Here is a 16,031-nt window from a genome sequence, read left to right on the forward strand (position 1 = left end):
GTATGCATGACCTGGCTGCACATTGGTAAAATCCTTCTGGGGCATGGGTTGGTATACCTAGTACTTCGGAATCTTATTTCCAAAAAATATGGGTTTATATATCTATATCTATATCTATCTATCTATCTATCTATCTATCTATCTATCTATCTATCTATCTATCTATCTATATACACACATTCTATATACTCAGGAACCCAATAATCAGGAACCCAATGTGCTACAGGCAACATCGTTCTTGACTTTATTTCAGTTCATTTTACAATTGGTCCAATGTAAGAAATGTTTGGAACTTTCATTTGCTCTAAAGAAATTTCAAATTTAGACTTGCAGGGCAAGATTTAATGATGCCCAAAGATTTTCAGTGTCACTGTAATACTTTAAAAAAAAGTATAAATAGATTTTGAAGGTCTCTGTAGCACAACATTTTTTTCAAATCCTAGAAATTAATAATAATAATAATAATAATAATACTTATTATTATATTTAACAAGGCTGATGCAATGAGGCTGATTTAGTTGAGAGTCTTAAACCAAGTTAATTGAATTATGCTCACTTACAATTATCTAATCATGTGAAAAACAAGTTCCTGTTATATACACACACATTCTATATACTCAGGAACCCAATAATCAGGAACCCAATGTGTTACAGGCAACATCGTTCTTGACTTTCTTTCAGTTCTTTTTACAATTGGTCCAATGTAAGAAATGTTTGGAACTTTCATTTGCTCTAAAGAAATTTCAAATTTAGACTTGCAGGGCAAGATTTAATGATGCCCAAAGATTTTCAGTGTCACTGTAATGCCCCGTACACACGGTCGGATTTTCCGAAGGAAAATGTGTGATAGGACCTTGTTGTCGGAAATTACGACCGTGTGTAGGCTCCATCACACATTTTCCATCGGATTTTCCGACCCACAAAGTTTGAGAGCAGGTTATAAAATTTTCCGACAACAAAATCCCTTGTCGGAAATTCCAATTGTGTGTACACAAATCCGACAGACAAAGTGCCACGCATGCTCAGAATAAATAAAGAGATGAAAGCTATTGGCCACTGCCCCGTTTATAGTCCCGACGTACGTGTTTTACGTCACCGCGTTCAGAACGATCGATTTTCCAACAACTTTGTGGGACCGTGTGTATGCAAGACAAGTTTGAGCCAACATCCGTCGGAAAAAATCCTAGGATTTTGTTGTCGGAATGTCCGAACAAAGTCCGGCTGTGTGTACGGGGCATTATACTTTAAAAAAAGTATAAATAGATTTTGAAGGTCTCTGTAGCACAACAGTTTTTTCAAATCCTAGAAATAAATAATAATAATACTTATTATTATATTTAACAAGGCTGATGCAATGAGGCTGATTTAGTTGAGAGTCTTAAACCAGGTGAATTGAATTATGCTCACTTGCAATTATCTAATCATGTGAAAAACAAGTTCCTGCTTTCATTTTTCACCTGCATATGACTGGGTATTCAAAAAGAATAGGAATTTTATTTTCACGTGATTAGATAACTGAAGTGAATATTTACTCAATTTATTGAGTGAAGATACTCAACTTCTTTAGCAAACCAGCCCCACAGAATAAAGCTGGCCATACACTGATAGATTTTTTTAAATTCAGCCTAATAGATTCTTTCATCCACACTACACAGTGTGGATGGACAAATTCCCCAGCTGGGCTCCTGCATTCTAACAGTCATTTAAGGATGTTGGGTGGTAGGGGACCGACAAGACAGCTACCAAGCAAATTTCATTAGGTTCATCAGGAACTGGACAAAATTTGTAGTGTTTGCCCAATTTAAGTGATTCTTAGATTCTGCAAACTCTTTTGTAGGGCTTGAACAAAACTATAACAGACAAAAATGTATCTATATATGTTCAAGCAACAGTAACAAAGCTTATTTGGCTACGATTGCCCACACTGGGGATGTTCAGAAGGCTCCTCACCACATTGCTCTACATGGGAAAGATTTAACTAGCCCTGTGAAGTCTATGATGTTTCCCAAGGTGAGCAAGGTCATTTAGGCCTCTCTCATATTCAATTAAGGACTATCCCACTGTGTGAAATAGAAAGAACATTTGTGTGTTTGAAAACACACACACACACATAAGTTGCATGCAGAATTAGTAAATGGCAGCTTGAACACAAAACATAGCAGATAAAGTTAGACAGGCATATGCATTAATCAACCCTCATGCATTTGATGGTTAGAAGGGTCCATCAATACCTGGACACATGGTAAAGGATCTTGTAATTACAAGGAAGTAACAATAGCAAAGTTATTATCTAAAAAGGGAAGTCAGGAAAGGGACTGTACATTGTGAACTGACAACATACATTTAGACAGCTGGATTTAGATGCCACTTGACACGGCATGACAACACTGCATTTCTCACCTACGTTTCAGGAGACCACTAAAGTCAAGTTCTCCTGCATCTTCTTGTCCTTCACCACTGTCATTAATATAAAAATATCAATTCTCTGTTTATCACAAAAAGACATTTAAATCTGTGATTAAGAACATTGCCTCTAACGGCGCACAAACATGACACAACACTGTTTTCTCTAGATAGGCTAGAAAATCAAGCACAGTAAAGCTTATTTAACAGAATAGAACATGCACAGCAAATAGTAGCAACCATTAGATATTACTTTTCAAGCCATAGAAGGTTTGGAAACAGCAATATTTGATTGGTTCCTGGCTGTTGCAAAGCACTGCTTTTGGACAAAAGCTAATAAATAAGCTTGTGTTGAGTCAAGATATGGTCTCACAAGACAATGTTTTAAAACATGTTTTAAACATGTATGTTGGAAAACATTATCTTGGTTTGTGCTTTAAATACACCAACCACAGTGAAAAGAAATCATTGCAATAATGAATATACAAAACACAAAGCATCTTTAGGCCTTTGTGAACATGTATTCTTTCCATTATGCCACCTTTTCAAATAACACTCACTCTTTGAAACTCTCTATATTATCAAGAAAAAATACACTACATCCAGAAAATGTTCTTAATCAAAGGATCAAATTGACATGGAGTTAAGATTATACCAGTAAACATCATGTGATGTAGAGGGCTCAAAGGTGTGTTGTCTATGCTTCCTTCGGAGAGATTTTACCTCTCCTGTCCTGGTGACACAAACACTGTACAGGAATTGAAAGGAAATCTCCCCAATGAGAAGTCATACAAAAGTAGCATCCTGCTAGAGGTTCTAACCATTCCCTACAATAATAAAAAGGCATTTTACTGTGTTTTCATTGGCACAATTGCCCTTTATTTCTGATGGGGAACATACAGACAATACAATCTAGCAGAGGTTTTAATCTCTACCCAATCATTGCAAAATGAAGAAGGCTTGACTGGTATTGGGCTTTAATTAATTACTGATATGACACTTTACTGGCTTTAGACTTTCATCACTATAGTAGGGGATGGATAGGCTGAATGTGGTGAGATTCACTTAGCTCACTAAGCTATGGGGACATTTTCCTTGCAAACAGCCTATTTGCCTTTTGTAAATCAACCCCACTGTGTCAAACCACCACAATGCTGAAGTGCGCACAGGTGATTTCTGTCAACATATGTATGTGACATATAGTTATAATGGACCCAAATTCAGTAATGACTTTGACTTTCACCATTGAGAGATGTCTACATTTTCCTTTCTTTCAAAAAGGTTATTAATGTTTCTTGTGAACCTTCTGTAAAGACTGGCCTTCATTTTCCACTGTGTCTAGGAAAGAAAGTGAGGGGGATCTTCCCAAACTTGGACCTGACAGCAGTTCTAAACTTTCATAACTTCATGCAAAACAGAAAGGAAAAGTTTTGTCTGGAGTTCCACTTTAAAGCTAGTGGATCTTGTTATTGAACAGAAAAATCCACTATCTGGAAGAGGCATTAACAGTGAGGAACCTTGCCCTCTAGACAAAAATGTACAAGACATTACCATCTAAGTCCACCTAAAAGAGAAATCTCAGTTATACCTGGGGACTGAAAGGCTGTGAGTAAATGGCTATTTCAATCTCTGTAGACAGCAGTGGTGAGATCGCAAATTCTTCTGGATCTGTTCCCAGCCACCTTGGAATTTAAAGTCCTCACAACTCATGCTGAGAAACCACAGAATGGCTACAGCAGGTGTGAAAACTTGCAAACCCAAGTCCATAGCTTTAACTACCAATGTCTCAGGAAATAAAAAAAAATGTCAGGTTGATTATGTCTCCAGTATCTACCAAAAACTTTAATATTAGAGTGGATAAACTGACCCATTAATTGACTATTTAAGTTGCTCTAATACATTGATGCTTTTTCAGTGCATACAGTTGATTTTATTGATATAACTCAAGTTTTATTTTTTATTTTTTTATAAAGGCTGTAATTTTATAATTTATGGCAACCTATCACACTTTGCATCTTTGTAAATCCCAAGAATTAAATTCACTTGGCAAAGCTTTAAATAATTTACCTTCTCTTGAACGCAGATCTAATGTCCAGTGTTTGGGAAGCATCTGGGGCAGCTACAGAGCACACACACACAAAAAAAGGAAATCATTTAATTGTTAGCACTGCATATGCTTTAGGATACATGAAAAATAACTTTATAAAAAAGCATTAAAGTGGTTGCAAACCCTTACATGTACCCAGTGAAGTGACTGGCCTCAGGTGATACACAAAGATGAAACAAATACTCCTACATATATTGTATGTGTTTATCTGCAGTCTTCTCCTTTCTAAATCCAGTCAAAGTGTAGAACATATAAAGCTTGTTTGAGCTGACAGAAAAAAGGGGACGGAAAGCTGAAATTACACTCTGCAGAGCTCAGTGATGAGAGCTCTGACAGCTAACTGGAGGGAAGGTACACACCCCCTTTACACAGCACACAGGGACATAGCTGAGGCTGTCAATCAGCTGGAGGTCCCTCCCCTGTCACCTTTTTTTCTTGGTGTCAGAAAAACTTGTTAGAAGTGATTCATGCTGATAGCAGAGGAACAAAGCAGCAGACAGAAATTACACTGAAGGGGGGATTTACTAAAACTGGTATACACAGAATAAGGGGCAGCTGTGCATGGTAACCAATCAGCTTCTAACTTCAGCTTGTTCAATTAGGCTTTGACAATAAAACCTAGAAGCTACTATGCACAACTGCAATAGATTTTGTGTGCACTAGTTTTAGTAAATCTTCTCCTTTGTGCTCTTATTCAAGACAAGTACACACTATAGAAGGATATGCTTTATCATATTTCATGTATGAGGTTTATAACCACTTCAACCATATGTGAATTGTGGTCCTATATTTTCAGATCAACGACATTTTAATGTCAGATTGATGGTGTTTAAGATTTTAACTAGTAGCATTGTTCACTTTAAACTTGCCCTTGAATTATGGCATCAACTACAAATGATGTTAGGTCAGTTGATGATATATATATATCACCACTGAGCATATAATATAATTGAGTATACTGTATACAGCTGAGTTGATAATAGTCTATTTGTATTATGTTGATTAAAGTAAAATAACAAATATACAGTATTTCTACAGTGAGCGCTTACCAATAACTTCAAGATCAAATGAGCAGCTGTCAAATTTATCTTTATATGTTACTTCACATCTATAGTTCCCAGCATAGTTCTCCTTTGCCTTTATGATTTGCATTTCGAATGTGTATGTCTAGAATTGAAAATACATTTTAATGTTTTTAATTTAATGTTAATACAATTCATTTACTGCTAATTATTTAACAGTAGTTTAGTTGCTGTGAAAAATCTTTTCTGTAAAAGTATTGTGCTGTCTTATTATTATACAATTTAAAATGTAATTTTGAGTTTACTGGCTTGTGTCCAGTGGCAATGTTAGATAAGCCATAATTATCATAACAAAAATAGCAATAAAATGCTTTAGCGCGTAATGGTAGTTTTTAGTGAATTGTATAGAAAATATATAAATAATAATTACATAAGATCTTCATTTTACAAATAAATATTTGATACATGGTGCATCCACTAGACTGATGTCAGAGAGCACTACAGGTTTTAAAAAATAGATAGCACAACAGAAGATGTTTGCTTTCAGACTGACTCTCTCTAAATGTGTGTAGATGCACACAGAACAGATAGAGATGGGATGAGTTACTCCTGTGGTTTATTAAGCTTAATGACTAATCAGAGCTTAACCTCCCTGATTATGTCAGATTTTTGATTCTGAAAGCGGTACATTGTTTCGCATTGAAATTTGGCGTTTTATAATGTAGGCCTGTAATTCTAAGGAATAACTCACTTAAAGGGGTTGTAAAGGTAAAAATTTTTTCACCTTAATGCATTCTATGCATTAAGGTGAAAAAACTTTTGACAGTACCGCCGCCCCCAGCCCCCCCGTTTTACTTACCTGACGCCTCGAATCTTCGCTGCTCGTCCTCGTCATCTTCATTGCAGCTCAGCCTGGTCGCTGATTGGCTGCAGTGGATGGATTGAAAGCAGCGCAGCCATTGGCTCGCGCTGCTGTCAATCACAACCGATGATGCGGCGCGCCGGGGGGCGGGGCCGAGTGATACAGCGAGCGGCTATAGCCGCCGGCTGTATCACGGGAGCGCGCCCGCAAGCACTCACCACCATGCGAGGGAGCTCGCATTAAGGTGGTTAATGCTTGCGGGGAGGAGCTGAAACAGCCGCCGAGGGACCCCAGAAGACCAGGTTCGGGGCCACTCTGTGCAGAACGAGCTGCACAGTGAAGGTAAGTATAACATGTTTGTTATTTAAAAAAAAAAAAAAAATACCTTTACAACCCCTTTAAATCTGTCCAACAAAAGTCTAATAGACATCCCGGGTATGATAAAGTTTGAAATACAAAATCATAAATTATACTATAATAAGTAACTATAAATAATTATTAAAAATAATAATATAATAATAATAAAATGTATTCAATAATGTAATCAAATTTAAAACACTGAAATTTGCTCAGTTGCAGAATTGTCGCTGTCGTCACTTTCAATGTCTGATGATGAATTTCCCCACCAATCACTGTTACTCAATTCTGCAAGTGTTCTAACTTACTATCGCTGTTTTATAGCTGGTTTAAAACCTTTTATAGCTGGTCTAAAACCGCTTTTGACGTAAAGGGACACGTCTTGGTTGCGATGGACATTCTCCAGTTTCCAGGCAGAAAAAACAGTATACATAATATAAAAGTGCAGGCAGGGCACTGGACAAAGCACTAAGGACAAAAGGGAGGTGAAATAGTTTGATACAATAATGTAATCTGTAAGATTACAGTGTACTGTATGTGTTCTGTTTTTTGCACTTAATGAATTTCCCGCCGGGCTCTGTCCCCATGCGTCTCGCTGCTCGCAGGGTACAGAGCCCAGCATACAGTACATCGGGCGGAAGACACAGCCAGCACACAGTGGGGAGACGTTGCAGGATCTAAGGGACAAGGTATGTAACTTTTCCTGGATACTGCGATGAAGCCTCGAGTGTGGCTCGGGGTTACCGCTCTTCGTATGGAAAATTCACCCCGAGCCACACTCGGGAATACCGATAAAGAGGGTTATAGTGGTTCTAATGGCTGAAGGTTGTGCTGCGGCCCTCCCTGGCCCCCCAATCCTTATCTGAGCCCCCTCCAATCCAAAAATGTGGACAGGAGCCTTGGCTGTATGAGGACTCTCTCTCCTCATTGACTTCCACTGCTGTCATTTACAGCCAGTGAGTCATTTAGGAAAGAGCGGGGGGCAGGGCTGAACCTTGGCTCTATGTATCTTAACCTCCCTGGCGGTATTCCCGAGTCTGGCTCGGGGTGGATTTTTCATACCAAAAGCGGTATCCCCGAGCCAGACTCGGGCTTGCATCGCAGGATCCAGGAAGAGTTTACTTACCTTGTCCCCTGGATCCTGCGATGTCTCTCCGCTGTGATCGGCGAGCCGCTGTGTCTCGCTCGATTCACAGTGCCGAGCTCCGTTCCCTGCGAGCGTTGCGACGCACGGGGACGGAGTTCGGCGGTAAATTCAAAAGTGAAACACACAGTACAGATACAGTATACTGTAATCTTACAGATTACAGTACTGTATCAAATAATGACACATCCCCTTTGTCCCTAGTGGTCTGCCCAGTGTCCTGCATGCAGTTTTATATATATAAAACTGTTCTTTCTGCCAGGAAACTGGAGATTGTCCATAGCAACCAAAACTGTCTCTTTACATCAAAAGTGGTTTTAGACCAGCTAGAAAAAAGCGATAATAAATTATAATCACTTGCAGAATTGAGCGATAGTGATTTGTGAGGAGATCCGTCATCAAACACTAAAAGTAACAAAAGCTACAATTCTGCAACTGAGCAAATTTCAGTGTTTTTGATTTGATTACATTATTATATAATTTTTATTATTATTATATTATTATTTGTTATAATTATTTATAGTTATTTATTATATTATAATTTTTTATTTCGTTTTTCAAACTTTATCATACCCGGGATGTCTACTAGACTCTTGTTTGGACAGATTTAAGTGAACTATTCCTAAGAATTACAGGCCTACAATATAAAACGCCAAATTTCTGTGCAAAATAATGGTACCGCTTTCAGCACCTAAAATCTGAAATAATCATACCGCCAGGGAGGTTAAGGACGTATAGATCAGTGGCCTGGGAGCGAGCACACAGCGGGGCCCCCCAGGGCAAGCAGCTTTTCTGGGGGCACTGCTCGAGGGGAAAGGACCAGGAGCGCTGGCGGGGGACCCGAAAAGAAGAGGTTTAGGGCTGCTCTGTACAAAACCACTGCACAGAGCAGGCAAGAAAACCATGTTTGTTATTTAAATAAAATAATAAAACACAAGGCTTAATACAACTTTAAGTAATTGGAGTCTAAAAACAGCAAGGTTTTTCAGCAAGGCAGTTAAGGTTAGCATGGTAAACATTTGACAAGGAGCCAAGAACAACACTGACAGGTGTCAATGTAGGAAAGACTTGGGCTACATTTATTGTATTACTTATATGGCCACAGATATTTGTGCACACCTTATATAATATAAAGATGTGTATTTTGTGTTTGCGAAAATGCTTATTTTCTATTTTTTTTTCCTGAATAGTTATATAGGACTGTAAAAAACACAATAAAAAAAAAGGCAGTCTGCTGGCCTGCTAAAGTTTGCCATCCTAGGCTTTCGCCTATGTGGCCTATTCAGAAATACAGGCTAAGCCCAGGTTTGCTAAAAAAAAAAAAAATCCTGCAGGTATTCAACTGCCTGCAAAAAGAAAAAAAATTCTAGTAATAGGTGAAAGTGACAAAACTACTCTGAGCACTTGTTATAAAATGTATAAACTTCAGAGAATGCTGTAAATAGTTCAAGATTTTTCATTACAACATTTCATGTGTCAATTTTAATGTCAGAATGTCCTCTCACATACTGTAACTGAACTCCATCCAGCAACACTCTATTTGAAACAGCATCAAGCTTCAATTTCAATGATTGTTATTGATTTTAGAACAGAAAGAAATTTTGAAAACATTTGGCAAATAATTTCTTTGTTTGGACACTCCATGGGAATTAAATTAGAACACTACTGACAGGTACAGTAAAATGTTACAGGGATCCCTTAAGTTTGTTTAGGTTACCAACATCAAGCTTCTGAAAACCATAAATTCATTCAACATACCTTATTAATACGGTCGAATGTGTCTTTCAGCTGAAGATGCTTTCCAGCTTTACTTGCCAGGTCCATCCATTTTCCTTTCAGCCACTTAACAATAGGTTTACGGAGGAGATCTTTTGCCTCCACTTTTGCTACAAACTTAATATCACCTCCTTAAAAGATTACAAAAAACAAAAAATATCATTTAAATACCACAACACTTGTATGGATACAATGCACACTAAAGGATACAGGCACACCCCAGTAATTTATATATTCACACCATTTATTTATGTGGGTGCAAAACTTTTTTGCTGAGAAAGTTCAGGGAACTCTTCAATACCCCAGTCTTTCTCACAGTAATATCCCAGCTATGGCTATAGTGATAATTGACCATGTATTCAGTATAAGGCAATTGTGGCCTGATAACTAGGGCAGCTAGACAAAAAAACAAAAAAAAATGGTATCACACAGCAATTACTTTTGTTTGCTTACATTCCTTTTGTATCTTGCTACCTTTTACCACTAATAGTAAAATTCATTATTAGCTATGAAGTGGAAGAGAGGAGGTGGACTATTTTTATTGAGCTTATACTGTATTTTACTACAGGCTCTTGAGAGGCGGACTGTGCATGTTTATGATAGTTATGCATGTAAAACATATAGGGGTTGATTTAACCTCCCTGGCGGTATGATTATTTCAGATTTTAGGTGCTGAAAGCGGTACAATTATTTTGCACAGAAATTTGGCGGTTTATATTGTAGGCCTGTAATTCTTAGGAATAACACACTTAAATCTGTCCAAACAAGAGTCTAGTAGACATCCCGGGTATGATAAAGTTTGAAAAACGAAATAAAAAATTATAATATAATAAATAACTATAAATAATTATAACAAATAATAATATAATAATAATAAAAATTATTCAATAATGTAATCAAATCAAAAACACTGAAATTTGCTCAGTTGCAGAATTGTCGCTTTCGTTACTTTTAGTGTTTGGTGACAGATTTCCCCACAAATCACTATCGCTCAATTCTGCAAGTTATTCTAATTTATTATCGCTGTTTTCTAGCTAGTCTAAAGCCACTCTTGGTGTAAAGGGATGGTTTTGGTTGCTATGGACAATCTTCAGTTTCCAGGCAGAAAGAATAGTATTTACAATATAAAACTGCATGCAGGCCACTGGACAAACCACTAGGGAGAAAGGGGGTGTGAAATTATTTGATACAGTACTGTAATCTGTTACAGTATACTGTATCTATACTGTGTGTTTTACTGTTTGAATTTGCCGCCGAACTCCGTCCCCGTGCGTCGCAACGCTCGCAGGGAACGGAGCTCGGCACTGTGAATCGAGCGAGACACAGCGGCTCGCCACTCACAGCGGGGAGACATCGCAGGATCCAGGGGACAAGGTAAGTAAACTCTACAAGGATCCTGCGATGCGATCCCGAGTCTGGCTCGGGGATACCGCTTTTGGTATTGAAAATCCACCCCGAGCCAGACTCGGGAATACCGCTAGGGGGGTTAAATGGAAATAGACTGTGCACTTTGCATCTGCAGTTGCACTCTGCAAGGGCATTTGCTCCAGAGCTTAGTAAATGCCTGCTGACTCCCATCCTCCAATCACGTCCAAGCAAAAATGTAATTTCTTTATTTTCCTTGCAAGCGATTGGATATTATTTGCAAAGTTAAGCTTCGCCTCATTTACTAAGCCCTGGGGCAAATGCCCTTGCAGGGTGCAACTGCACTTGCAAAGTGTATAGTCTATTTGTCTTTAGTAATCAACCCCATAGCATTCTGTTCCAAATGGTTTGTTCTGGTTTTACAGTTAACAATATTAACTATAATTAGTACATGGTTCTTAAAAAATGGATGGTCATCATGTTTCACATACATCATGAGTGCCAGAAAAAGCTTTGCAGACAAAAAGCTCCAGACTCTCAAGCTGCAAACAGCTTCTCTATGGTCAGAGATATTAGGTAGAAGTAAGTAAAAGCTTGGGAAGGACATTCAGGTTCTGGCCATGGTATGTAGAAGGAACCCTAGGTCCCTCTTCTCTCTAAGCCTGGTCTCTAAGCCTGGTCACAGGCTAAAGCCATGTTGTGCAGCCAATGCAGGTACTTCTATTGAGCAATGTACAGTTCATAGGCCTTGATTTATGGATACGTCAAGTGGCTCAGTAGGGTGTTCCTTGTTTCATTACCTTATTACAATACATATTTAGATTAGCTAAGAATGGTTCAGCCTTTGCTAAAGATGTAACAGATTCAAACACCGTGGGGTTGATTTACTAAAACCAAGTGGAAAATCTGGTGTAGATCTGCATTGAAACCAATTAGCTTCCAGGTTTTTTGTCAAAGCTTAACTGAACAAGCTGAAGTTAGACGCTGATTGGCTAAAATGCACAGCTGCACCAGATTTTGCACTCTCCAATTTTAGTAAATCAACCCCTGTGTCAGGAATAAGAGGTTCCTGCCCATTTTGGGTAATTGTTGAAGCTTCATCTTCATTGCCTGCTCTGTTACTGATTTCTCCAGACAAAAATGGCCAAATTCAGCACCTGGCTGCCATAGTAGAGATGTAGTGGTGCACTTTCGTACATAAGGCCATATGGCACAGTCTATTTGTCTTTAGTAAATCAACCCTACACTATTACAGTAATATAGTCATTAATTTTGTTTGTAACACGGCTTATAAATACATATATACAAAATGAGTAGGACAGCTTAATTCTAAGATTCCATTTTAGAACAGCTTGATTCGTAAAGTGAAGTTCCAACGTCCAATCAATTTTTTTTTTTTTCTAAATTCCTAAGTTCATATAATGTAAATGTCCCACTCACTTGTTTTTTCAAAATTACCCCCTGATGTCCGTTTTCGTATATAAAAAGAACTTATATTATGTGTTACTGGCAGTTGTCATCTTGCCTGTAGGCATGTGAAGCCCACAAGCAGCCAGTTCCGGGATACGGTGATGCTGAGCTACTAACATGCACCGCCCGTTCCCACGCATCTGCATTATGTACACGTCGCAGCACCGTAATCTTCCGACGTTGCCATCACAACGCGCGACGGCGGAAGTGCCCGCCCCGTTGTGATGGCAATGAAGAAAAGATGCTGGCGTCATCGCATCACTTCCAATTTCGGGATCTCGTGATAATTAGTGGCGGCTAACCACACTGACTCCTGGGAAGATTGATTCATAGCAACTAGGAGACAGTGCGCTGCCCCAGGAGACAATGCGCCGCCGGATGTGATGGCGATACCCGCGGATGGCCGACACAGGAAACGCCACATTAATAATGCATAAAAATGGTAACCCTTAGGAAAAAAATATATAAATCTTGCCATTTGACAATGTATATTATGCCAGCTTGCTAATAAGCTTAATTTCGGAAATTGTGTGGAACTCTGCTTTAAGGACAGATAGCATAGAACATTTCTGTATTTAGACTTTCATTCAACAATACAAATTTGCACCTACATCTATACAACATTTATCAGAAGATGACATGCTTTTTTTTTTTTTTTCTTTTAGCAATATCGGATATTCTTGGTAGGCTGCAGGACTACCTAGCTCACCAAATGGTTACAAAAGTAAGTTCCATTGGGAAAAGCATGCCAAATGTACTTTGAATTGACATTTACAAATATCAAATTATATGCAGGTGTCAGGACAGAAAAAAAATCACAGTATTTACCTTTATGGAAAAAAAAATTAAAAATAAAAATAAAAAGTTGGCTGTACTGTAGGGATTCCCTGATTCGGGACATGTAATAATACGTGTGACACAGACATAAACTTGTAACTGGATATGCCTCCAGCTGATAAATGACACATACAACATCAGCTATGGTTAGCCTTTGACAAAGGTCAACGTGACTCAAAACTGATACTTCAGTTGTGCATGATTGATGACAAATGCCATCACATGCTGGCTTATATTATCTCTGAGAGTTTTGGCTACCAAAATGTCTCCACCAGAATGTCATTCTGGCCTTGTGAAATACGGTGGAGACAAAAACTTTGGGAAGACCTTTTCACTGGGTTTTTTTAAGAAAGCAATAGTCCCTGTTTTCATATGGTCATCTGGCCAGTAACACACCTCCTGTATTAGAGTGCCTACACTATGGATGAAGGAGCAACATAAACACCTTTGGAATTCAGCATTGTCAGTCTGGGTGGGGAATGATATAAGGACTAGCAGATTTAGGTATACTAAGAAATTGAAGATAAACTCCTGCTAACACTTTTTAAGCTGTTACAGCAACAGTTGAAAAGCTGATCATTGTAAGCACCCCTGTCAGTGTTAAAATGGTTTGTCTCAATCCTCTAACTACTACATCTGCAGGACAGTGTGTTCTGTTGAATAATAACAGACTTACTGGCAAGTTCACCAGAAAAAAAGCCCAAAAAAGAAAACGAATGCAGCCATCACATCTAAGAATTGGTAAGCTGCAATATAACAAATGTTTGCTTTTGGGATTAATACTGCTTTAACATGACCCGTGATAATTAAAGATGCATAGAAAATGAATTTTATACAAGCCAAGTAACTTTTTTTTCTCTTCATGACTCTAGTGCATTAGATAAACTCACTTAATCCATGGAAGATCGCTACATGTGTACCTGGTACAGCATAAAAACAATTTAAGGTATACGAAATCCCCACTAATACTCACCCACATTTACTGTTCCACTGCTTGGTTTATCAATAAATAATGTTGATCGCTGTGAATTATCCCTCTTGTCCGCATCATCTGGTTGCCCTTCTCCAAGAGAGCAAGATATACAAAATTAATACAGTGTCATTGTTACCAATTTATTTTGACATGCAAGTAAAGCAAAGATGAGCACCGTGGCTATATTTCCTGTGTGTGTTGATCAGCTATAATTATTTCTTCATTAAAATACAAAGTAGCATTAGTAAGTAGACAGAAAATATAAAACAAGATTGAATAAACCTGATTGTATGATCAGCCTCCAGGTCTGGCTTTTCTACTCCTAAACCTGAAAAGGAAATATCTGCAAAAAATACAAGTGTTATATATATATATATATATATATATATATATATATATATATATAGTTTTGAATAACTCTCAGTTCCTTCTTAAGTCTTCCTGATGCAGGTTTCCCATTCAATTACATGAACACAACGTAAAACACCTTTTAAATACAGTGGTTATCAGGTACAGTATAAAAACACACTGGTGGCTTTAAATTTCATTTTTGTCATAAAAAAACCTGTATGGCTTTCCCCACCCTACTCCTATCTTTTATGTCCCCACACAGATGCTATGCAGGACCATTTCACACCCCTGGCCTTTGGTGCGCAGGCAGTTTTTACATTCCCTTTTTATTGTGACTATGGGTGGCTACAGATTCTAACCCTTCCTTGCTCCAAAGCCCAAAAAAAAGGTGATACAGCTTTCAAGAGATATATTTACCAAAAGAAAACATATACGGGGAAATTCAATAAAACCCTAAAGACACTTTTCTGGCAGCACGGCCCTTTAAAATGGCCTGTGCCAAATAAACAAATCCCTGCCAGAGTCAGTTGTTTTACCAGCACTTGCAGCAGATCCAGGTAGTGCTTGATATTGCCACTTTTACAAAATGGCCCTATTACTGCACCAAATTCAAAAATAATTACCTCTAGTTCGTAGAAGGCAAAACTGGAGGTATTTAAGAACAACTCTAATTTGGCATACAGAAACAGGCAAAGTGCCTGTCTCTGCATACTGTGAAGCAGGTGGCATATAGAAACCGTGTGGGATAAGAAACAGCAAGCAGCCAAGCTTTTATTGCAGAAGAGACATGCAATGTTTCTTCTGCAATATAATGCCCCTACCTGCCTCTTCGCTGTTTTCTCATTTTCAGCTCAGCTTACAGTGCTGGGCTGGTCTCTGAGTGCAGGGATGACTAGCTTTTGAGCATGCGCAGCAGTGACATCATCCCCACCAGCCAATGAAGATGCCCAAAGACTGGCACTAAGAAGATGATGCCGGCGGTGGTAGTGGACTGTTGGGCAGGTAAGTATTCACCCTTTAGTTACACTTTAAGAATGCTGTTGGCTTTACAGCTGACAGCCTCCTAGCAACCAATGATGCTGACAGTGAACAGAAACTGAAGAGAAAACTGTAATATATGTTCCCCATCAGGTCCGCTCTCTCCTTCTGATTTACAGCAGTCAGTGGGCGAATTCTACAGCCAATAGCAGAATGCCTTACAACAGGTACATGAATTTGTTGCCCGCACTGACATTTGTTGTGCGAAAGATACTCTTTATGAATTCCCCTTATAGAGTTTGACCCAGAAAGTTTCCTGGCAAGAATTTTGACAAATGGCCAGGTGATTTAGTCAGTGATATCTCTCTGGATTGGGGACAGATGAG

At 38.5% G+C, this 16,031-nt stretch overlaps 1 protein-coding gene across 40 annotated transcripts in view; it reads right to left on the reverse strand.

The window, feature by feature from the left end:
* MYBPC1 (myosin binding protein C1) overlaps nt 1–16,031 on the reverse strand; it is a 173,210-nt gene that overhangs the window by 83,103 nt on the left and 74,076 nt on the right. For 31 of the 40 annotated variants that reach the window (XM_073620371.1, XM_073620370.1, XM_073620368.1 and 28 more), the window contains 5 exons: nt 14,317–14,406; nt 9,654–9,802; nt 5,560–5,677; nt 4,471–4,522; nt 2,401–2,457 (listed from right to left, as the gene is read on the reverse strand). In XM_073620371.1, the coding sequence (XP_073476472.1) occupies nt 2,401–2,457; nt 4,471–4,522; nt 5,560–5,677; nt 9,654–9,802; nt 14,317–14,406 (466 nt within the window). The remainder of the gene's footprint in view (nt 1–2,400; nt 2,458–4,470; nt 4,523–5,559; nt 5,678–9,653; nt 9,803–14,316; nt 14,407–16,031) is intronic. The other 9 variants (XM_073620372.1, XM_073620361.1, XM_073620359.1 and 6 more) reach the window with 1 other exon arrangement.

The sequence above is a fragment of the Aquarana catesbeiana genome, linkage group LG03, assembly GCF_042186555.1.
Source record: "Aquarana catesbeiana isolate 2022-GZ linkage group LG03, ASM4218655v1, whole genome shotgun sequence".
NCBI classification, from domain to species: Eukaryota; Metazoa; Chordata; class Amphibia; order Anura; family Ranidae; genus Aquarana; species Aquarana catesbeiana.